The sequence below is a fragment of the Verruconis gallopava genome, assembly GCF_000836295.1.
Source record: "Verruconis gallopava strain CBS 43764 unplaced genomic scaffold supercont1.5, whole genome shotgun sequence".
Classification (NCBI taxonomy): Eukaryota; Fungi; Ascomycota; class Dothideomycetes; order Venturiales; family Sympoventuriaceae; genus Verruconis; species Verruconis gallopava.
This window is the reverse complement of record NW_015622141.1, coordinates 654,065-676,235: the sequence shown is the minus strand read 5'-3', so window position 1 is coordinate 676,235 and position 22,171 is coordinate 654,065. Positions and strand designations below refer to the sequence as shown.

At 48.2% G+C, this 22,171-nt stretch overlaps 9 protein-coding genes across 11 annotated transcripts; 4 read left to right on the top strand and 5 right to left on the bottom strand.

Moving 5' to 3' along the window:
- The first annotated feature begins 1,383 nt into the window (after positions 1-1,383).
- Positions 1,384-3,202, top strand: PV09_02143 (uncharacterized protein). Its single transcript, XM_016355144.1, has 3 exons — positions 1,384-2,320; positions 2,379-2,496; positions 2,546-3,202. The coding sequence occupies exons 1-3, from the start codon at positions 1,520-1,522 to the stop codon at positions 2,956-2,958; spliced, it is 1,332 nt and encodes a 443-aa protein (XP_016217160.1). The 5' UTR covers positions 1,384-1,519; the 3' UTR covers positions 2,959-3,202.
- Positions 2,922-4,290, bottom strand: PV09_02142 (uncharacterized protein). The gene is made up of 3 exons (XM_016355143.1): positions 4,140-4,290; positions 3,704-4,090; positions 2,922-3,618 (listed from the first exon to the last, which is right to left on the bottom strand). The coding sequence occupies exons 1-3, from the start codon at positions 4,185-4,187 to the stop codon at positions 3,274-3,276; spliced, it is 780 nt and encodes a 259-aa protein (XP_016217159.1). The 5' UTR covers positions 4,188-4,290; the 3' UTR covers positions 2,922-3,273.
- A 67-nt stretch (positions 4,291-4,357) lies between these two features.
- On the top strand, positions 4,358-5,531 carry PV09_02141 (uncharacterized protein). The gene is made up of 3 exons (XM_016355142.1): positions 4,358-4,770; positions 4,896-5,063; positions 5,116-5,531. Exons 1-3 carry the CDS (start codon positions 4,453-4,455, stop codon positions 5,242-5,244), a joined length of 615 nt encoding a protein of 204 aa, XP_016217158.1. The 5' UTR covers positions 4,358-4,452; the 3' UTR covers positions 5,245-5,531.
- Positions 5,321-9,991, bottom strand: PV09_02140 (the record flags this gene model as incomplete). 3 transcript variants are annotated; one of them, XM_016355140.1, is made up of 4 exons in its annotated part: positions 5,321-7,790; positions 7,842-9,680; positions 9,758-9,929; positions 9,969-9,991. In XM_016355140.1, the coding sequence occupies 4 exons, from the start codon at positions 9,989-9,991 to the stop codon at positions 5,574-5,576; spliced, it is 4,251 nt and encodes a 1,416-aa protein (XP_016217156.1). In that variant the 3' UTR covers positions 5,321-5,573. The 3 variants fall into 3 exon arrangements, with proteins under 3 accessions (XP_016217156.1, XP_016217157.1, XP_016217155.1); XM_016355141.1 differs by having other exon boundaries at positions 7,893-9,680; XM_016355139.1 differs by having other exon boundaries at positions 5,321-9,680.
- A 458-nt stretch (positions 9,992-10,449) lies between these two features.
- PV09_02139 (H/ACA ribonucleoprotein complex subunit 3) lies at positions 10,450-10,762 on the bottom strand (the record flags this gene model as incomplete). Its single annotated transcript, XM_016355138.1, has 3 exons — positions 10,450-10,472; positions 10,528-10,580; positions 10,638-10,762. 3 exons carry the CDS (start codon positions 10,760-10,762, stop codon positions 10,450-10,452), a joined length of 201 nt encoding a protein of 66 aa, XP_016217154.1.
- Positions 10,763-10,998: 236 nt separating this feature from the next.
- On the top strand, positions 10,999-11,888 carry PV09_02138 (uncharacterized protein). The gene is made up of 2 exons (XM_016355137.1): positions 10,999-11,224; positions 11,278-11,888. Exons 1-2 carry the CDS (start codon positions 11,068-11,070, stop codon positions 11,469-11,471), a joined length of 351 nt encoding a protein of 116 aa, XP_016217153.1. The 5' UTR covers positions 10,999-11,067; the 3' UTR covers positions 11,472-11,888.
- Positions 11,889-13,520: 1,632 nt separating this feature from the next.
- On the top strand, positions 13,521-16,196 carry PV09_02137 (uncharacterized protein). The gene is made up of 3 exons (XM_016355136.1): positions 13,521-13,932; positions 13,988-14,448; positions 14,507-16,196. The coding sequence occupies exons 1-3, from the start codon at positions 13,726-13,728 to the stop codon at positions 16,065-16,067; spliced, it is 2,229 nt and encodes a 742-aa protein (XP_016217152.1). The 5' UTR covers positions 13,521-13,725; the 3' UTR covers positions 16,068-16,196.
- On the bottom strand, positions 16,071-18,253 carry PV09_02136 (uncharacterized protein). Its single transcript, XM_016355135.1, has 4 exons — positions 17,929-18,253; positions 17,672-17,871; positions 17,448-17,616; positions 16,071-17,401 (listed from the first exon to the last, which is right to left on the bottom strand). The coding sequence occupies exons 1-4, from the start codon at positions 18,219-18,221 to the stop codon at positions 16,390-16,392; spliced, it is 1,674 nt and encodes a 557-aa protein (XP_016217151.1). The 5' UTR covers positions 18,222-18,253; the 3' UTR covers positions 16,071-16,389.
- Positions 18,254-18,523: 270 nt separating this feature from the next.
- On the bottom strand, positions 18,524-21,663 carry PV09_02135 (uncharacterized protein). The gene is made up of 3 exons (XM_016355134.1): positions 19,356-21,663; positions 19,152-19,304; positions 18,524-19,099 (listed from the first exon to the last, which is right to left on the bottom strand). Exons 1-3 carry the CDS (start codon positions 20,754-20,756, stop codon positions 19,064-19,066), a joined length of 1,590 nt encoding a protein of 529 aa, XP_016217150.1. The 5' UTR covers positions 20,757-21,663; the 3' UTR covers positions 18,524-19,063.
- Positions 21,664-22,171: the final 508 nt, after the last annotated feature.

Here is a 22,171-nt window from a genome sequence, read left to right as displayed (position 1 = left end):
TACCTTGAGACGTCGGCCATGAGAAAAGCCGAGTCATGGTGGATCACTAGGGCCGTGTTTGGCGGAGGATATTCTCCGCCAACACATAATAACCGCTGGTGTTCATTAGCGAGCCGAGATCTTGACATACGAAAAGGCCATGTAGATAAACTGACACATAATCCCCTACATAGACCGCCATGGCCAAAAATCATATGCGATAAGCCACTGCAGCAGAAGGACGAATTGTTTGGCAAATGGGCTTGTCCACTAGCCAAAGGTACACCCACCTTGCAGGTACCCTGGACGAATAATCCGGCAATCTAAAGCATTCGAATATCATCAGCCTCGCGAAACGCGGATCAGACTTCATAGTCTCGTCTTGATGATCGGAAACTTGGAAACAAATTTGAGTATGATATTTTGCGAAAACAGTTTAAATTAATTCCAGGCGACGTTTGTTTGCGATCGCGTCAGTATGATCCTTTCGCGCAACTCGAAAGACTTCGTTCGCAATTTTTGTGGCCAGAGAGCTGCTCAGTTAATGTTTCCTTAGACTAGTGTGCAGATCAGAGAATAGAAATCATGCGCTAAGTAAAGAAAAGCTAGGTGCATGAAAATGGCATCTGTTGTATGCTTTATAATCCAGAATAAGGAACGTATGGCACTTGATTCGAACCGAATCCAGAAAATCCAAAATACCATCAGCATGGCCAAACTATCTGTACCTACGAAATGCCCCCGAGCATGAGACATTTCTCTAAGATAGAGACCAGACAATTGGTTTGACCGATTCTGCATCATGCTAAGATCGTAAGACTGCCGGTAGCAAAAAGAACGGAGCAGGTTGAGTTGACTACTTGTAAGCCAATTGGAATCGCTGGCATATCCCCATTTATGAATCCGCTTTTCAGAGAAGACCCGCGTAGGAAATTAATAAATTGATGACACGTTGCACGAATCATCGACTAAGACGGGCTGAGTATTGATCTAATCGCTTTGACTTTGGAGCATTGCTCTCGGGTGGACGGGTGGGGTTGGCCAACGCATCGTGCTTGAGTGGTAAAAGTGTTCGTGCAGATATTCAGAAGAAAGCCAATATGGTCTAGCGGATCTCCCTTTAAGGTTCCATAGACAATTGATCTTGCTAAAACAGATCATGCTACAGAACTTGCGCCGTCAATTCTATTTTGAGGAGTTGCTCAACAGCAGGTTTAGAGCGCGAGCAGTGACTACGGATCCTGGTCCAAGAATGACATATTCTCCGATCGGTAGAGGAGCGAAAAAACAAACTCTGTGATACCCTGGTCTTCCCTATATCGGCCGAGTTGTGGGCTCAAAGGAAGATGAAAAGTCGTTGCCTTCTCTCTAAACGATCCTTGATCTGTTGCCTTGTCGTCAGAAAAAGTCTATCACGTGATTCCAAAAGTCTTTAAGTTGAATGACTAAGCAACGAACAAATTCATTCTGCTCAACTTAGATATTTGAACAAAATTTCCAATCATAAAAACAGATACACGTCGAAATCGCCACCCGCACCATGGTATTGGAAAAACCTATTCATACAATTGTCCTCGATGCCGGGCCTATCATCAAAGGCGATCCTAGTGTCTCATCACTGCTCGCTCAATCAGAGCAAATTGTGACATTACCGTCTGTAATCCAAGAAATTAAGGATGAAGCGACTAGAACACGACTGCAAACTGCTCTCTTACCGTTCTTGGTGCTGCGAAGTCCAAAAGAGAGCAGCGTTAAAATAATTTCAGACTTCGCTAGAAGGACTGGTGATCTTTCTGTTCTCAGCCGAGTTGACATACACCTTCTTGCCTTAGCTTACGATCTTGAATGTGAAAGGAACGGCGGAGATTGGAGACTACGAAAATCGCCTGGCGCGAAAAGAATTAGCGGGCCTAAGCCGACTACAAGTGTATCGACGAGCTTGATTGAGGAAACAAATAATGAGTCGATTCAGCCGGATTCATCCACGCAGGATACTGAGCCTCCGTTCACACAAGATGAAACTCAAAAAGCTGAGTCAGTATCGATCTCCTCTCAACCAACTTCTGGACGTGGTGGCGAGGGAGTAGCATCCAATCTTCAAGAACAATTGGAAAACCACGGGGAGACACAAGCTACACCAGGGTGCACAGTTGTTTCGGATTCGCAGACAGTAGAACTTTCAACCTTAGTAGCAGATATTCAATTATCCGAGGCATCACAAGAAGACTCAAGTGATTCTGATTCCGAAGGCTGGATTACGCCTTCAAATCTGAAAAAGAAGCAAGAAGAGGACACCAGCGGAAATACGAGTGCAGCACCCGAACCTAAAGTGCTTCAAGTTGTAAGAAGACGTAATGTAACATGCACCATAATTTGCTCTCAACTGACTTCTTGAGAAGGCGTTGCTAACATCCGATTTCGCGATGCAAAATGTCGCGCTTCAGATGAACTTGAATCTCATTTCACATTCATTGAGTCGTGTGAAATACGTCAAGACGTTTGTTCTACGCTGCCATGGTATGAAAATGCTAGCTAGAGAAAAAGCATAAAGCTGACGATTTTCAAGCTTGTTTCAACGTTGTAAAGGACATGTCCAAACAATTTTGTCCCCGTTGCGGAAAACCTACCCTGACACGAGTTTCGTGCAGTATTGATCAAAATGGCCAATTCAAACTGCACTTGAAGAAAAATATGCAGTGGAACAAGCGCGGTGACCGTTACAGTGTTCCAAAGCCAGTGGCGGGAGCTGCTAATGGTCGAGTGAAGGGGGGCGGGAAAGGCGGCTGGGGCAACGACTTGATTCTAGCTGAGGACCAGAAGGAATACGTCCGTGCTATTGCAGAGCAAAAGAGGCAGAAGCAGCAGAATTTCATGGATGAGGACTATCTTCCTGGGATATTGACAGGAGATCGGTCAGGTGGAAACAGAAAGATCAAGGTTGGAGCAGGAAGAAATGTGAATTCCAAGAAACGGAGGTGAGCATTTCTAACTCTTCAATGTTGTATATCATATGACGCTGCTGTCAAACATAGGCTTGAATTGAAATGAAGTATGAAAGTGGCGCATTTCATTTCTCTCCATTTTCTTACCTTTTCGACGGGTCTATAGTCCGATTTTCTTTGCAATTATAGATATGTGTTTACTCTTCGCGTTCTTCCACTCTACCACAGACCATATAATGGCTCATCCTGCTGGTCTACGGTATCCGGACGCCTTTTATAAGTATTTGAAGGGTAAGGTATATAGAAATCATTAAACTTGAGACATAAATAATCAGATCAGAATATTGCGCCATCAATGTTTACGAGATGGATGAGGCCTATAACTCGAGCCGCTCCTTGGTTTTGTCACGGCTCCACCGGAAATAGATGTAAGTTTGGATAAGTTGACCTCCTTATCTGAATGGGGCATATTAAGATTAATCTCCCTTTTCCGTCTCAAAGCCGCCAGGCGCTCTCTCTCCTGCTGTTTGGGATTCATCTTGGCTAGCTTTCTGGCAGCGATTGCTTTGCGTTGAGCTTGGTATGTCGTGTCTTGTTCGTGATCCGAAGCTTGCGACTCATCGCTATCACTGTTCGAAGAGCCTGTTTCCGACTCGGGCCCCTTGTTTTCTGCTGATTCTCGCTCTGCCTGTTTGATCTGTGCAGTTATGTAAGGACAAAAATAGGAGGCAGGGTGCGGGGAAAAGTGATAAATAGCAACCAGTTCCTGCGCTTCAACTTACCTGACCAAAGACCATCCTTCCCTTTACAAATCTAACTGTTGATTCTTCTCCTTCCTCGCTGTCTTCACTGCCTTGGTCATCATTCTCGGCTGAGTCTAGATCCGCAAATCCTGTCTGAACGACGGTAAATGGTCTGGTCTCTACAGCAGGCTCTTTGACGTTCAACACCCAACGTGTCTCGCCAGCCTCCGCAGCTAGCCTTTCGATGATAGCATTTCTCTGGAGCTCCTCTTCAGCACGGGTCTTTTCTAGTCGTTGCTGGTCGGACAGCTCTGAAATTGGAGTAGCAGAATTGGAGTTGGAGAGCCGAATTCGCTTGGTTGGAGGACCATTGGGTGTCGAAGGCGTCGATGTATTAGCTTCAGTTGCTGCCGCACGTTGCATAAACTTCTTCCATCAGTGTTTCGCCTGAAAGCTCGAGCAAAATTTGACACACTTTCATTGACAGCAGCCGCGTGGACGCGGTGCCTTTTTGTCCGGACATGGTTGCATACGTTCCTTCAGTTGCTGGGAAATAGTCTGTTTAAGTACTCTGAGGAGGCAGAATTTGGAATTGAAATATCAAAGCCATGATTTAAGTTCTTCGCGCAGAGAGAGGTAAGTATATTGAAATCCGCAATGCAGTCATTCCATTTGATGAAGCCTTAACGCCTCAGGTGTACGATTAAAGCCAAGACGGGGTTGAAGCTCTCTCAACCTCATCATCCGCAACAAGGGAGCATCTTCCCTAATCCATTGCAGCTGCGACCATGATCCCAGTACTACGCACGCGGACCCCAGCGCTCCTCAGATGGGCTGCAACACGAGCATACAGTGCTGGTGTTGACCATCCTCCGGCCAACGATCCTAAACCCGCCACCCCCGTCCAGAATGTCTCAGCGACAAATGCTACACCAACCAGTTCTAAGGGCGCAATGGATTCACCGCTCGTCGGATTGGCCGCTGAAGAGGAGAAGGCGAGGACCATGCAGGCTCCTAATCGGGCTGACATCTGGAGCCGAAGCCAGAGGCCCAGGAAAGAGGCTATGGCGGGGCCTCGCTTTGAACAGACCATCATGGCGGATCAAGTAAGTTGCCTCGCGACGGCGACGTTTCGAGCTGTTTCTTAGTCCCTCATTGACTACGGATGTCTCGAGCAGCTCTCTTTTCCGTCGCGTTTCATGCCTGATGATAAAGACTAATTCATCTCCAGCCTCGACCACTCGCTGCTATCGAACTTATCCACAAACAGCCAGTTCGCTGGCGACACGAGCGTGTTGTATCATGCGATGGCGGAGGCGGCCCTCTTGGACACCCACGCATCTTCATCAATCTTGACAAGCCACAGATCAACGAATGTACTTATTGTGGACTTCCCTTCGTATGTGCTCCTTGCTACGACCTCTGTCGAAACCTTTGCTGACGTATTGCAGGCCAACGAACACCACAGAGCAGAGATTGAGGCACAGCCAAACCCACCTTATCCTCTAACGCCAACAGGTGATGTAGCAGAAGTTGAAGAAAGCCAGCGTATTACGAGTGAGCCACTTGGTCATCGGTAAACGCAAGGCGAAGCAGACTATCCATGACATGTATATAGCCGTTGAAATGTGATGTCAGCACCAATCAAATTAAGTCCTTGTACATTTCAGGCCAAGACATTCTTCTTAGATACTTCCTGGTCATAAAGCTTGACAATATCTGAAATCAAGACGAGCACAAGCTTTGCTAGCGTACTATCAACTCCCGAGATCAACCGCTTCGCTAATGTTCTGCAAGTTTGAATTCTACACCTCAAAGTCTCGAGATAAGTAGGATTGTAAAGCTCCTATATAATTCGATGATGTTGGTACAACAGTCAAATTGCCAATGGTAGTGCATGTGTTACACTTCATGCATCCGCCAAAGCACCCAAAATCAGGGTTTGAACTAGGAATTCGCTGTCTACGACTTTGACACTCGTTCCAATGTTTGAACGGGTAATACCAACCTTTTTCTTCCTTTTTTTGCCACCTTCCCGCTGGCTCATGCCAAATACGACATCTCTTGCTTTCGTCTTATCGCTATCACAGATGACCCAGTCGCAAACCAAACCATTCGAAAGTATCTCTTTCGCCTCTGATAAAGTTTGCGCACAATTCACAGACTTCGCACCAGCGGCGTAGGCAAGGAATTTATATGTCTTTTGTCGGTCTGCGGAGCTCATAGCAAGCAGGATTGTGGAATTTCGCAGTGGAACAGATCGCCTGTCGAAAACCTTTTGCAAAGCTGCTTCGTTCCCATCAGGAGCATAGGGCACAAGTAGTCTTGAATGCACAGCTCCACCCAAAAACTCACTATCCCCAGCTGGTAATAAATAGCGTTCGAAGTGCAAAATAGTCGATTGAGAAATGCAATCGGTAATCCAGCGATGATGTAAACATGGGACTCCCAAGGCGAGTGCTTGCAAGTACTTCTCCTTACGACAATGGCGATCTGCTATGACGGCAGTAAAGCCAAGATACTGTGTATGGGGTTTGAGACGCAAGCCTTCTCGCGCGAATCCACCGTTCGTAGTAAAGCGAGCTGGTGATTTACTTGGCGATGCGGCTTGGGCCGCATTATAGTCAAAGATGCCATGAAACCCATCGTCCACAAGGCTCCCTCCACGGCTAATTATGCTCTTGATGATTGTATCCTTCTGCTGTGTTTGAATATTGACAAAGGTAACCGCAAATAGCATGTTCGAAAAAAGATCGGATGTAACGGTCTGCTCCATACCATGAACGCGTGTATCAACATTTTGACGCCGCGATCGACTCCCAGGTGATGTTGGTTCGCTAATATGCAACGCAGGCGTAGCGAAGCGTTCAATTTTCCTAATTGGTGCCAGAAATTTTCGGTCAGCGAAAGCTGGCAGCATACTTCCCGTCAAGTAGATGCGTTCCACGGACACTGTGATAGGTACCTGTGGGGCGGCGGTTCCATCTGCAGTCTTAGATACTAACTTAACAGCATTGTGCCCTCCTGCATCCGTGTAAGATGCTCCAGATATATGATCGAAGTCTTGAATCAAGTATGTTCCCTTTCGCATGCCGTTGAGGTCGACCTTCACACAATCGTCAATTCTCAGCTCAAGCGATCGCACCTGCAGTGGATCGACAACGGAAACCGTGCCATCGTAAAATCTGACTCTGTATTTCTCCCCATCCTGGAATACGGTCTCCAGATACGTGGCAGGGTAGTAGTATAAGCTATGGCCTTTGAACAACGCCAAAACCCTGTGCGCCGAAGGAGCAGTGTCGGGATGAGTAACCTGTGCAGCAGCGAGAGAATCGTGAACAGCGCTTGATATTAGGGGGAAATTTGAATCCACCGAGCGCTCAATCGTCTTATTTTGCCTAGCGGCGTCCTCAACATGTCGTCTTGCATTCGCTTCAGTCATTCTTTGACCTTTATCTGTTGTTCTTTGTCGCTTGGGCTTTGGACTTCTACGAGCAATATTTCTGTGGTACGTAGCCAACCGCCTAGCTACGTGCACAGCTTGTTCACTTTTGAGCTCTTTTTGCTTCGCTGAAAAAGGCATATCTGTACTTGGTATGGATGGTGTCTCGATATGGCTCGCAACTTGTTCTACTGATTGGTTGACAAACTTTGCAGGAGCCGCTACAGATATCGCCCTTGTTATCTCTTCAGAATCCGTTTTGTCGCGCCTCGAGACATTGGAGATATTCGCATTCAAGGATGGCTCATACAGGACAGAACGCTTCTTGGTGTACGTACGGAGACGCTTTGTAGATTGAGAAGGGGAACCATCTGAAGTCATATTCATGAACTCTTTGTCACCATCCGTGAAAATGGTACTAATAAGTCCGTCGATCTCTTGAGATTGAAAACTCTCCCCAGATCTATTGGGCAACGGCGCTGTGGCAATATCCTGAAGTCGCTTGATCGGGCTATCATGTAGTTCCTGTTGGCTTTTTTGAATGCCCTGTATAGGAGTACCAGCTGATGCCACTTGTCGGGAAGCGGCTGTCTCATAATTCTCCGTATCTGTACCAACCACAGTATGATTGCCATTCGAAGTTTCCGTACCTACTAGTCTCTCTGACAGCGAAGACCTTGTTTGCTGAACGTCCGTTAGTTGTTGTGTCGCTTCTATTGTACCTGTTTTGCTAACATATTGTGCATGTGCACATTTCGTCGTGTGCACAGGATTACGTCGACGTACCGGAAGCTCGTCAGCCTCTTCATCAATGTTGACATTTTCCTTCGAATGTTCGTCATGCATGCCGTCAACGTTGGGTTCGTCCTCTATAAATTCATGAACAAGATGATCATCGAAGTCATGATCGTGTTCCGAGAACTCTATGGGGGGACTGCTTGGTATAGTCTCGTCTCTTTCAAGTAAAGTGTCTCCATAAATATCTCCTGCCTTTACAGTCTCCAAGCGCTTGTTGTGTTGTCGTTGACTCAACATTTGGTGATCCTCATGTATAGGCGCAGCATATTGTGACTGCGCAATGCGATTACCAGATAATGCTGACGATGGTGCTGCAAGGGGTGCTGCAGAACTTGAATTGAAAGGATTTCTGTGACCTTCGCCCTGGGAATCTTGAACTGCTACTGTCAATTGCGTGGGAAAATCGGGTGGCAAGCTTTTCTGTGAGCTCGATGGAGATGGTTGCTGAGAGTTACGTGTATGTGAGCCCCGAGGTAGCTTCGACGATGTCATGGGAACTTGAATTCCAGCTGCAGTGCTCCCTACTGATTGGCCTTGGACTATATTAGGGAGATCGGATGATTCATCTGGAGAAATTGGCTGTATGTTCGTGACATTCGGCGCAGGAGTTTGGAGATTACGTTCGCTTGACAAGTAGTCAAGGGACTTGGTTCGGCGACTCCTGGATGAGCGCTCAGGAGCGGTCAGCTGGATCTCCTTCACAAAAGCAGACCTTTCCCGCTGTCGAGTGTTTCTTTGCCTTATTCTTTCTACCCAACCGTCATCCATCTCGTCGGTTTCAGAATCATGGTTCATGCGCTCTTCCTCCTCAAGCTGGCGTCTTCGTGCACGACTCATTTGCGAGTCTTCCATCCGTTCATAGAAGTTCAACGGTTCATTATGAATAGCACAAGCATTCAAAGGCCGAACGGGCGAAGATATCGCCACCGCTCTGGGTGAGGAGGGCTGCATGAATGCATTTGGTGATGGGCGATCAAATACAGTATCCGAAGGGGGGGCACCTGCAGGAGGTGAAGAGCCAACCTGTGTGTTTGCGAACAGTTGCGTCATGTTCAAAGGAAAACCTGTATTGCCCAGCATAGCCTTGAATGCCGAATCTGGTCTTTTGGTAGAGGAGGTGTGATTCTCTGGACTCATCATATCATGCCAGTTCCGTTTTCTGGCAACAGTGCCTGGCGTCTTCGGCTGCGGAACTTTGAATAGGGGTGCTGTTTGGGCCTGGATGCGAACATGAGCAGCAGGGCTGACTTCATCAGTACGAGTGAGACTCGAGACGTCAAACTCGTCATCTTCTTCCGGTCTCTTCTCGACAACCTTCGTGAGGTCAACATCGTGTCCTCTGGAGGGCAGTATTTCGCTATCGACAGTCGCGATGCATTCTCCAGCAAGCAAGCCTGTGTTTGTGTCCAACCCCACGCGACTTGTCCATATATCACTGTGATCACGAAATTCTTGCGTGGTCATCGGTTGCGTGTCACCGCCCGCAGCTTCAAGTCCAATGTCGGCAAACGAGTAGTGCATCTTGCGCTCTTGATTTCGCGCATGATCGAAGGTTTCGGCAGGTGAGGTCTTGTTCGAGATCCCTTTGGCGGCAGAAGAGATCTGAGAGCCAGAGTCGCGCCTCTGCGTTGCTTGTGTGGCGAGCGAAAAGTCAAGAGGCACCGCGTTCATCGAGTCTGCAGGCTCGGCACGTGGTGGCGATTCTCGATTCATCACATTTTGTGGCTGCTCATATCCCGCGTCGACCTGGGAATCCGGCTGGGCGGCCTGTCGAGCCTATCATTAGGCAGCGAACGTCAGCGAAAACACCCAGCTGGCGCTGGAAACGTCGTCACAGGCAGACTTGAACTTACCCTCCACGCACTCCTCAGTTTGCGGACCGTCTGCGTATCCAGAGTGTCAATGCTAGCCCGCGATGCCATGGCAGGAGAAACATAGGTTGAGTTGGGGCTGATTTCACTTTGGTGTTCGTCTGGCGTCGCGCTAACCCAGTCGCCGCCAAACGACGACGCGGTGGCAGGTGATCTGGATTTTTCAGATACAGATGCATCCGCTTACACGCACCCTATCTTTTCAACAGTTGCCATTGATAGTGAAGAGAGTCGATTCATGACGACTCGGCGAAATTCTCACTGGCAAGATTGTCGACTTTTGCGCAAACGTACCTCACAGACTGTCAATCTGTGCATCGTAGATCTTGCATAAGAACATATCCTGTCTGAATCCCGCTTTGAAATTGATTGCAGTTTCCATCTCTATCAAAAAATACATAGTAGCAGGCTTTGTAAGTGCGGCAGCTTGTAGGGATAGCACAATGAGTCGAAAAGCACACAAGACCTTAACATGATCTATCGACCAACAAAATGCTTGCCCTGAGACAGAGTGGAATCCGTCACCTTAGGAAGAGAATAGATCCTTCGACTCATCCCCAGGTTTTTGGCATACTCCTGCTAATTTGCTTCGCAGACCCGAAGAGCAAGACTCATCAAAAAAACCTGCATTATCCAGAAACGCCTGAGCGCCTCGCTACGCATGATGCTGACATCTATTTCTTAGCCGCTAGCTTATCTAAGACATAACGTTAGACATTGATTCCAGCAATGGAGTTGACTGGGACACGTGCTCGCTTGTTGTGTAAGTAGCAGTCCATATCGCTTCTTCAACGTGACTCTGTGCCTGTGGTAGGTTAGTCACATCTTCGTAGGAGTTCCAAGGCAGATGTTGGACACAAACCTCGAGTACTTGTCATCCGGCGAGAATCGAGCTGGGTGTGCTGATTTTGTAACTTCTCCCTCGACGACTTTCTTGAGGGTATATATGCGCTTGCCGTCGGCATCGAGAGTATACATGAGATGCATGGTTGGATTTCGTGGCGAAGTACTGAATTCCGCTCTTTGAGTATGCTTCTGTGGGAACAGGATCGGATATCTATGATACAGAGTGAAGACAGCGGCAGAGAGAGCTGAGGATAATCTTCGGAGTCTGGTGGTTGGAAATTTTCGATCAGCCAATGAGCTTCGTCCATCTCCGCAGTCTTGGCGCCGCCACTTCTGGACGTAAAGTTGTCAACATTTATCTTAGATCTTGCATTCTGGACGCTGTTCAGATTCAGTCCATATGCCGAACCCATGAACACGTATACCGCCACATTTTAACGTTAAAAATGCATCTGCTCATTCTTCTGTCTGTTATGGTGCTGTCGGTGAGGGCACAGTTCCAATTCTTTGAGAATTTCTTTGGTGGCGATGCGCAGCAACAGCGCCACGAACCACAGAATGTGCCCAGCGATTCGGCATGGTATAGGGACAACTACGCAAAAGGTACCTTTCTTTTGCTTAACCCTGCTAACTGCAATTGCTGATGCAAACTTTAGCTCCTTGCTCGAATTACCTATGCCCCGACACACTTGCTTGCGTTCATTTCCCGCATCACTGTCCTTGTGCGTTCCCGGAAAACGAAGACAAGGTGGAACTAGGGGAGGGGATCGCTGTTTGTGCAAGCAAAGGTGGATATAAATCCGGAGAGACAATAAAGAAGATCGAGCTTGCCAGGAAAGGGCTGCTTTAACATTCTTCACTACTCCAGCTAAGCCTTGTCTCTCAAGGCTGAGAGGACAATAGACATCCGTCCCAAGCGATCCGCTTTTCTGTACAATATCAAGTGCCATATGCGAATTGATGTGTTCAAGGACAACATCGGGCTAGACTGCGGTATTCTTCCATGTCTGACTCCCTCGTCTTCCGAGTCATCAAACTAATCAAGACTACGTATCCTCCGCGAACGAGGGAAGAGGTGGACACTTATACCCATACGCTTCCAAATCTGAATTAGTTTCAGTACTGTCGCGAGTCACGACTTGTGCTTTGTTCAACATCGTGCATAAACCTACCGGATAAAATTGAATCATGGAACCCTTCCAAGTCGATTAAATCCACACCTTAGTGGCTTTGCTCCAAATCCAAATACAGTATTTCCACTTTATCAACATGTTCAATGTCCCATTTTGCATAGATAGACTTCTTCCAATCCGTTGCCTTGGATCTAAAAACCGAATATCTTCTGAAGTGTAATATATTTGTCGAAGATGACCAGCAGGTCAAAGCGGACGTTCTATATGAAGCCCGTAGTCTCAGCGAAGGATATTTGGCCCTTCTGTGCTCAAGGCAGGGAAAGTTGACCTTTCCATTTAGCAAAACGCTCTACGATCTTAGGCGGCGTTAAGATTGCAGCTCCGGTGAAGATCAGGTTTTTGATATCAAGCCGTTCTGCCGATGTGCTTGTCGTCTTCGATTTATTACGCACAACAAGCAAGATCATATACGGAGCCTGAATTTCGTACGTGGTACATTTTTATACTCTTGTAGAGACCTGCCAGCAATAGCTCTTGGCGCCGTACTTGCACCGGCTTCTTTGCTGTTCGCAATTAAGCTCTTGGTCATGATTTGCCACCGGACTAAATTGCTCATCAGGATTAATCCGGTTCCTCCTAGATTCTCGTTTTTTATTTTTCGAGTGCATGAACATAATTTGGGATGGCTATCGAGTCATTGATAAGATACTCTACCTGCCTACCGGAGTATTCGTTACCTATCATGTTCGTACTCATATTTGCATAAGGTAGCTCAATCATGTTATGCAGTCCACTTAATCCTAAGATATTGCCGGAAGGTGAGCTGGAGTGTTCGAAAATGTGTTTCAAAACCTTGAGAACGGTGTACATTTCGCTTATCCTTTCACCTCTCCATGGGAAGGAGGATCGGCACTCATACGAAAGCATTACTCACGACGAAATTCACTGTTGACAACACATTTTCAGCTCAGACATTAAGAAGATTTATAGCATACTGTTTCGTTCACATCGCGCGCTTATTGAAGACCCGGGGATCACGCTAGCCTATGTTCATCGAGTCCGAAACCCAAGAGCATGTTGTTTACAACGTTCTACAGTCTACCCTAAATTCTCCTTGTCTGTGAAAACTCCGATACGTGTTAGCATTGTCTTTCAATGACTAGAGTGAACAATAGCATTTGGGATATTGAAGTAGCAATTATCAGATCCAGAATGTCTCATCTACATGAGCCAAACTCCTCGAGAGGGCTATATTAGCAATCAATTGAAAAGATAGCCGTAACGCAAATTCACAGGATATGCGGAAGTAAACAACCATCAGCTGCAGTACGCGTCTGGAGGCGCAGCATTCTTTACCCTTGTCTTCGAGCACCTGGTGATTCTGTTGAGAGGCGTTATGACAAGTATTGGTCTTGGTAACAAGGACGAAAAGAGACTTCGGCAAAGGTGTTTCGGAAAAATTACCGGTTTTGTAGATAGAACTATGAGCCGCACGTGTGATCTTCACTGTGGTAAGTGTACGTTGGATCATACGATCACGAGCCTATTGACATGCTTGGTTCTTTGAAGAGAAGAGAGGCTGGGAGTGCCATACTTGGCATGCTTTCAGCCCAAAATCAACTTATAAGTGATCATACGCAGGTGAACTACAAGCTTTTGTATCAAATCCTGAAAGATATCGAACACAGGCGATCTTCTCGGCCTTCTGCCTAGGCAAAGGATTCATGAGTTAGTTGTGGTCGAGTGGATTAGCATGTGCGGTGCAAGCCAGTCACCCGAACAGGTTAGTAAGCCAGAGACGGGGCAGGGAACGTTAAGGAGGTATCCTTGCTCAGATCCAGCCGCAACAATCTCAACTTAAATCTGCCAGCCGAAGGCGGTGAAATGTGGAGAGACCTGGAGAATGCAAAGTTGACTCCTGAAGGTTGACACTGCATCTTGCCTTCTCTGATATTAGCACCCTGTCGTCCAATGGCTCGAACTCGCGCTTCAGATGCAGTTGATGGCGCCCTTAAAACTACCAAAAACCCGATTACTGGCGACCAGAAGACAGACCTAACTCGATGGCGCCTTCTCGACGAAAGAGGCCGACAAACGTGGCATTATTTGAAAACTGACGAAGAAGTAAAGAATTGGCCTCAGAGCGTCGCGGATAAATGGTTCCTGGGTCTCGATACTGTACCTAAGTCCTTCTCTCTGTTGCTCCTCATTTCTTTTACTGAATCGAGCGCAGGAACAACCAAACCTACCTCCGGCGACGACCACCAGACAAGCCGCCGAAAATGGTCTCACATTCTTCAAACAGCTTCAGCTGCCACCTGGCAACTGGGGTTGCGAATATGGCGGACCGATGTTCCTCCTACCGGGTTTAGTCATTGCTTGCTATGTCACAAATACGCCAATCCCCGAAGAGCAAATAATTGAAATGAAAAACTACATTTTTGCTCGGCAAGCAAAGGACGGCGGCTGGGGCTTACACATTGAGGGCGAAAGCAGTGTGTTCGGTGTTTCAATGAACTACATTGCACTCAGGCTTTTAGGTGCCCCGGCAGATGATCCTCGTCTGGTGAAGGCACGGAATCTGCTTCACAGCTACGGCGGTTCCGTCAATGGCCCTCATTGGCTCAAATTCTGGATGGCTGTTCTAGGAATCGTGCCGTGGACCATCGTGAATCCTGTCCCAGCTGAATTATGGTACGTGTGAACATTTCGTATGTTCTTTTCGGTTTCCAGAAGATTAATACGCTCATAGGCTACTTCCAGACTGGACTCCAATTTCTCCATGGCGATGGTGGATTCATATGCGCATGGTCTTTCTCGGCATGTGCTTTATTGCCTCTAAACAATGGTCATATCCACCAACCGAACTCACGCTGGCTCTTCGCGAAGAACTTTTCGTTGAACCGTATGAAAAAATCAATTTCGCGGCTCACAGAAACAGCATACACCCACGTGACAATTACCACCCTAAGACCTGGGTTCTAAATACCATCAATTGGGTGTTCGTGAATGTTTGGAACCCGTACCTGCGCTCAAACAGGCTTAAGGAGGCGGCAGAGGACTTCTGCTGGAAATTGATTCAAATTGAGGACCAAAACACGGACTATTCCAACTTAGCCCCAGTCAATGCCCCAATGCAAATGCTTGCTTGCTATATCAAAGAGGGGCCTGATGCTTATTCTGTCAAGCGACACATCGAGCGTTTAGAAGACTTTAAATGGATGAAAGGAGAGGGTATGCTTGTGAACGGAACCAACGGAGTACAGAATTGGGATACGGCTTTCACAATACAAGCTACCATAGAGGCAGGCTTTGCACAAGACGAGCGTTTCCGTCCAATGCTCATCAAAGCATTGGAGTACCTCGCAGACATGCAGACGCTAGAGGATCCCCAGGGCATTTCTGATATCGGTACAAACTGGAGAAATGGCTACCGCCACCCAACGAAAGGCGCATGGGGTTTCAGTAACCGTGATCAAGGTTACTCTGTTTGTGACTGTACTTCCGAAGCACTCAAAGCTGTTGTCATGTTGCAGGCCATCCCGTCCATCCCCAAACTCGTCTCAGACGAGCGATTGCAACTCGCTGTCGACAACATTCTCACCTATCAGAATCCAGACACTGGTGGATGCTCTTCGTACGAACTGCGCCGAGGCTCGGAGCTCTTGGAATGGCTCAACGCTGCAGAAGTGTTTGGCCGCGTAATGGTCGAATACGACTATCCAGAGTGTACGACCGCCTGCGTCATTGCTCTTACGACTTACCGTAAGTACTATCCAAATTACAGAAGCGCCGACATTCAAAAATTCATCGACGGCTGCGTGAAATATATCCGCAAGGCGCAACGGGCAGATGGTTCGTGGTATGGCGCGTGGGGTGTGTGCTTCACGTACGCAGGTATGTTCGCCCTGGAGTCGCTAGCTTCTGTCGGGGAAACCTACGAGAACAGCGAGCGTGTCCGACGTGCTTGCAAATTCTTCATCGACCGTCAGATGGAGGATGGCGGGTGGGGTGAAACGTATAAGAGCTGCGAAACTGGTGTGTGGTCGCAGCATGAGAAGACCCAAGTTGTTCAGACGGCGTGGGTCATCATTGCTCTGCTGCACGCGGATTATCCCGACGTTGAGCCGATCAAGAAGGCTGTGAAGCTGTTGATGGAAAGACAGCAGGCGAATGGCGAGTGGTTGCAGGAGGCTATTGAAGGTGTGTTTAACAAGAGCTGTATGATCTCATATCCGAACTACAAGTTTGAATTTCCTATCAAGGCACTAGGCATGTTCACGAAGAAGTACGGAGATATGAAAATATTGTAATGGCTTGAAGTTTGGTTTAGTTTCTAGGGCTGAAAAGCAAGAGGTCAACAATCGTAATTACATTATTTGTCAGATGACTCTACGACCAGTTCACTTCAAAAGGCCGTAATGCATAACAATTAAGAAGGCTAAAAACACTTGTGCATAGTTTTTTTGAGCGAACTTCTATGATTACCGTTGTGATCTGATTAATATAACGTCAAACACATCACCGTCACAATCGAAAACAATGAGCCTTAGGTATTCGTATTGTCGGAAGTCATGGTTCGTGACCTTGCATGTTCACATTGGTGTTACATTAGTCTATAACTTCAGTATTTCGTCATAGCCAGTTGCCCAAGTTCACATGCACCGACTTTTTGTTTGTGTAAGCTTCAAGGCCAGCCTCGCCGAGCTCGCGGCCAATGCCACTCTGTTTGACACCTCCAAAAGGAACTCTGAAGTCCGAGTCGTTAGAACTGTTAATCCACACCATGCCAGCCTCTATTTTTCTCGCTACTCTGTGTGCCCTTGCTATGTCCTTCGTGAAGACAGCGCTGCCCAGCCCATATGTAGTATTGTTGGCACGAGCGAGCGCTTCTTCCTCGTCCTTGAATGACGAAATAACAACGAAAGGACCGAAAACTTCCTCGCGGAAAATCTTCATATCATCCTTGACGTTTGTGAAAACTGTCGGTGCAATGTAGAATCCTTTCCCATTGCCGACGTTTTTGTAGGCCTCGCCACCTAGGGCCAAAGTTGCACCTTCGGACTTGCCGGATTCGATATACGAAAGGACGCGCTCATATTGTGCCTTTGTCACCTGAGGACCCTGGAAAGTATCATCCTCGAATGGATTGCCAACTTTACTAGTTGACTTGACTCGCTCCTTGAATGCTTCAACAAATTTGTCGTAAATGCCTTCCTGGACTAAGATTCTGCTCGTTGCGGTGCAAATCTGGCCCATATTCGACATGATACCAATGTGTCCCCATTTCACCGCTTGGTCAAGGTCCGCATCGTCAAAAACTAGAAGAGGCGATTTGCCACCAGTCTCGAGAGTGATATTCTTCATATTAACAGAAGCTAGCTTCATGATTTCCTTGCCTGTAGCTGTGGAACCAGTGAAGGCAATCTTGTCGATGCCCATATGGGAAGCAATCGCAGCACCTGCTACACGTCCGTAGCCGTTCAAAATGTTCACGACACCTGGGGGAAAACCCGCTTCCTTGATTAGATTGGCCAAGTACAGAATTGAGAGAGGCGTTTGCTCTGCCGCCTTGATGACCACGGTATTACCACAAGCCAAAGCTGGGCCAAGCTTCCAACCTGCCATTGACAGCGGATAGTTCCAGCTGCTTACGGTCAGCATAAGCAAGAACAAATTATGGGGAAACTCACGGAATGATCTGACCGCAGACGCCAATTGGCTCGCGAATCGTATAAGCCAGTTTCGACGGTGTTGTCTCAATGACTTGGCCGTGAATCTTATCGGCGTAGCCAGCATAGTACTTGAGCGTGCTAATCACGTCCCCTAGATCCTCATCCAGCGCAACGGAGAATGGTTTGCCTATGACAACATGAGGAACCGAATCATGGATCAACGCTTCTAGTGTCCGGCTCACCGTTATCCCACGTCTCAATGGTGGCAAGAATCTCCCTGTGCTCTTCAACAAGCTTGACAAGCTTGAACATGAGGTCACCACGATCTGTACCGGGCAAGTCACGCCAGGAAGGATCATTGAATGCTTTGCGTGCCGCTGCGACAGCTGTGTCAACATCCTCAGCCGACGCGGCATACACGGATGTGATTTCGCTCTCATCACTAACGTCGTGAGCGAAAACTTCAAGTTGAGTAAGCTGAACAGTAGGAAATTCCTACCTAGGGTTAATGCTCGTGATCATTCCACCATCGCTGGACTTCACCCATTCATTGTTGATGAACAGCCCAATCGGCTGCATATACTTCTTGCCATTTGGCGCTGTCAGCTCAACTGCTAGGTCCGACATCTTCACTGAATGGCTGCTAAATGTGCGTCGTGGAATCCGCAGATAACGTCTTGGCTGTGAGACTTTGCAATCTCGAGCGACGGTTTGGAGTGGAGCTGATTTGAACGAGCTGAACCGACACAACAGTTTCACGGAAGATGATGGGGAGAGCAAGAAGTTTGACATCGGATAGATAACGAAGCACTTTTGGACAGTCCTTCTATTTGATTGCTCCAAACCCACTGATGATCGAGTGCCCCGCAGGACGCTTGCCCCTGCCAAAGTTGGTGGGTTGCGCGCACGTAGATAATGGAAAGAGCTACTGCATAAAGGTTAGCGGTTACTGCTTCGAGAAACATGCACCGAAGGCGCACCCGAAGCAGGTACGGGAACCTCACGGGAGCCCGTGGACACCGACGCAAGCAAGGAGACGAGAACGGCGAAATTATCAACTCAATGCCTTTTTGGCCCTGGTGGGGTTACGCACAGTGGACGTGAACCAATAGGAAGTTCGCATCAAGAGAACGATACAGTGCAGCAGAGGACGTAAAAAGAGTGACTTTTTCTACAGACGAAGCATCAAAGGCGTTTCTCGTTCTTTGAATCAGACGAACGACTGCTTTGGTGACCGCCAACGCCGTTGACGTTGCACTTCCTCCTCTAGCAAACCTGTCACACCTCATTGTGAATTTAGAAGGAAAGGTTTCTTTTGAAATACTGCCACAGCCAGCTCATTTCCCCTCTGAGGCTTGTTTTCTTCGAAGGCCCTCGGTCTGTCTTGTCAACAACTCGTACTTGTGATTCACATGCAGTTCGATGACCGTGATGTTGATCCATATTCGATGGGAAGTCTGGACATTAAACCGATGGATGCCTTGTGGATGCCTTGTAACTCGTTGCATATAGAGGACCTTTCTGGCTAAGCTGCGGTGAAAGATTCATGCTCGGAGGAGTCTTAACGCTGGTGTGCGTTATCATCTCAATACGATAGGCTACGTAATTGAATACAATTGCTAGCCGGTTGTCGACTATCCTGGGAAGCTCTGTGGATACTGGTTTGCGGGCTTTTCGTTTGTTAGTAAAGATTTGATCGCCCAGAAGGGTAGAAGCACGTACCGGACTGTTCAGCATGGTCTGCCTCTTGTTACGTCCCTTCTTAATGTGCGACTTGAGCTGGCTCGAGTCGAGTGGCTTGAGCAATTCGAAGCTGCACAAAAGTTCGGCGGAGACAGACATGACCGCCCCCCAATTGTCAAATTCGCCGCAATACTACTCAATATGTTAGCGTGCACACTGAATTGGCTCCAGGCTCAGACTTACATTAGGCGCGGAGAATACCGTGACCAAGATCCTGTCGTTGAAGAATTCATATCCATCTTCAACAACCATGTGAGCGCGACACACAAGATCGAAGTCATGTCTTTGCAAAAACTCCATGATGACCTTTTTTCCGAAACAATATGACACTCCACGTTCGTTGCTTTCCCAATCATTCTCCATGTCGGCAGGGTCAGACCAGAGCAGATCATTCAACAAGCCATAGTCCGGCACATCCGTAGGGCGAGCAATGTTCCGAATGTCGTCCATGTGGCTAAGTGACGGCGAGAGGCCTCCGTGGACGCAAAAGATCTTTCCTGCAACAATTGCAGCGATTGGAAGCGTGTTGAAGGTGTCAATGAATCCTTTCCATATTTTGATATTGCAGCGCCTCTTGCATTCATCATAGAAGCCATACACGCGCGTAACATTAGCGCACTCGTGGTTCCCACGAAGTAAGAAGAAGTTCTCGGGGTATTTCAGCTTGTAACATAACAGCAACAGAATCGTCTCCAACGACTGCTTTCCACGATCGACATAATCGCCGAGAAACAGGTAATTCGATCCAGGAGGAAACCCGCACATCTCGAACATACGAATCAGATCAGTATACTGTCCGTGGATATCGCCCACAATCTTCACTGGTGGCGCAAGCTCAAGTAAAGCTGGCTGCGAGAGAAACAGCTCGCGTGCAGCTTGGCATATGGCCGTGATCTCAGCATTCTTCAAACATACCGTCTTGGTAACTTTGCCGGCGTATGCTGCATCCAAAAGTCGCTTGATCATGTCATCAAGATCAATGGACTTGATAGCGGACAATTCCATGGGAGATTCAGATGTTTCCGGCTCTGGCTCTGGAACCCGCGGAATTGCCTGGTCTTTCTTCATCATCAATATGGGTTCCTTCGGTTTGGCATTAGAGTCGTGCAATGGCACACCAGAAGGAGGAGCATCAGACACGTGGTCGACCTCTCCAGCTCGTTGAGCCTGATCAACAGACTCATGGCCTCTTCCTACTGATTGAGACTGCGTGGGTGATGGTGGCGGTGACTTATCTACATCCTCGAGCGCATCCTTCGCCTCTTTTGCAGTAGGGGTGTCGGTAGATGGAGGTCGCGGTTGAGAAGTGCTTGGTGCTTTGCTCGATTTCGCTCCATTTGCCTTCGCATTGCTTGCCGCAGACTTTGCAGAGGCAGCGTCCGCTTTGTCATCGCTTGTTTCGAGGATGCCAGAGGATCGTGGGCTATCCTTTCCGGTGTTCGGAATCTTCGATCGGATGGCTGATGAGATGGATCTGCGTGAATCCTTCGTGTCCGATCTGCTGAATGAAGGATATGACTTGAACGCGGAATCCTTCGCGGAGTCGTCACCGCCTTTCTTATCTTTTGACGGCTGATTGCCCATGTCGCAGAAAGGACTTGCTGGCAGTAATTATAGCTAGCCAGCTGCCCCGTCAAGGACGTACTGAAGCAGCGCAATGATAGTATAGGCTGCTTGCTCGCTACAGGCCAACGGAATAGCTCAATATGCTGTGGAGATGCCAAATTCGAGTACGTGTGGTTTGTTAAGGAGGTCGATAAAGGCGTTGCAGGAATGAGAGAAAGCGTAACTCGACGACAATAACAGTCCTCGCAGTTCGAGTGGCGGCGCGGAAGTTTGGCCCGTTCGAAGCTGGTAGCGAGTGGATGTAGGGGTCGCGATGACGATGCCTTTGAGCCAGTTTTTTGCTGAGGTAGAAGGCAGCCAAAGCCCAGGTGTCAAGCACGATGACGCTAGGCAGGGGATTGGAATGCGACGGTGGAAGAACAACAATTTCTGCTCATGGAAGTGCAGACGGATGTAGATGGCTTACGTTGTCGGATACGGACAGGCAGATAAGGGAGGCGCGACTATCGAGGTTGAACGAGGAGGAAGCAGCTCGCCCAAGGAGGAGTTATTGGTCGTGCCTGCCTTGGTAAGCTCGGGTGGGGAAGCAAAGCTGTGGTTGGTACGCGTGTGCGAGTGAGAGAGAGCAGGAGCGAGAGCAAGCGCAAGAGCAAGAGCAGGTGGGAGGTGCAAGAGCAAGTGGAAGAGCAAGCGCAGGCGCAAGCTCGCTCGTACAGCAACTGGAGTTAGCGGACCGGAAAGCGCGGTCGAGGATGACGCAGGGCCAGGCTGTGACCAAGATCTCGCCCAAACTCCGTTCGTTCGTTGTGGCTCGCGAGTGAAAGATGAGGCCGCACAATTCTGACAATACCTGTTGCAAATCTCTGAATCCCAGCCGGCTGGATGGGTGATTTTTGAGGATTTGCGTGCCGCAAGTGTTGTGGTTGGAGATGTGTTCTGGGTTCACCTTGGTCCTTCCTCTTGGCGCCTTTTGATCACACAAGTGCGCTAGTCCCCTTTCAGCTCGGCCATTGCACCGGGGTCGAGGCCTGCGGACAGCGTGGCATTAACATGGCATTGATATTATCAGTCAATTAGGTTCTGTTTCCAGAGATCTGCCCTTTAACTTTGTTCAAGTTGACTCGTGCATTGTTTGTTCACGTCCCCTTTTCTCTCCTCGCGAGATGACTGAGCGTTGCTGTGGTTTCATGATTGGGATCCTGCAAACGCCTGTAGGCCCCGGATGCCTGCAAATCTTACTGCCCAAGATCTCCACTTCAAGGTCCAGATGCTGACTGACAGGGCAGCGTGGAGCCGCTGGGCAAAGCAGCTGAGCTACGCCAAGTCTAGCGTCCGATCGTCTCTCATGCATGTGCAGTTGGCACGAGGACGCCAAAAAGCGAACCCAGAGTTCGGCTTCAACCTCCTGCTCTTCAATTTCCTACAACAATCGC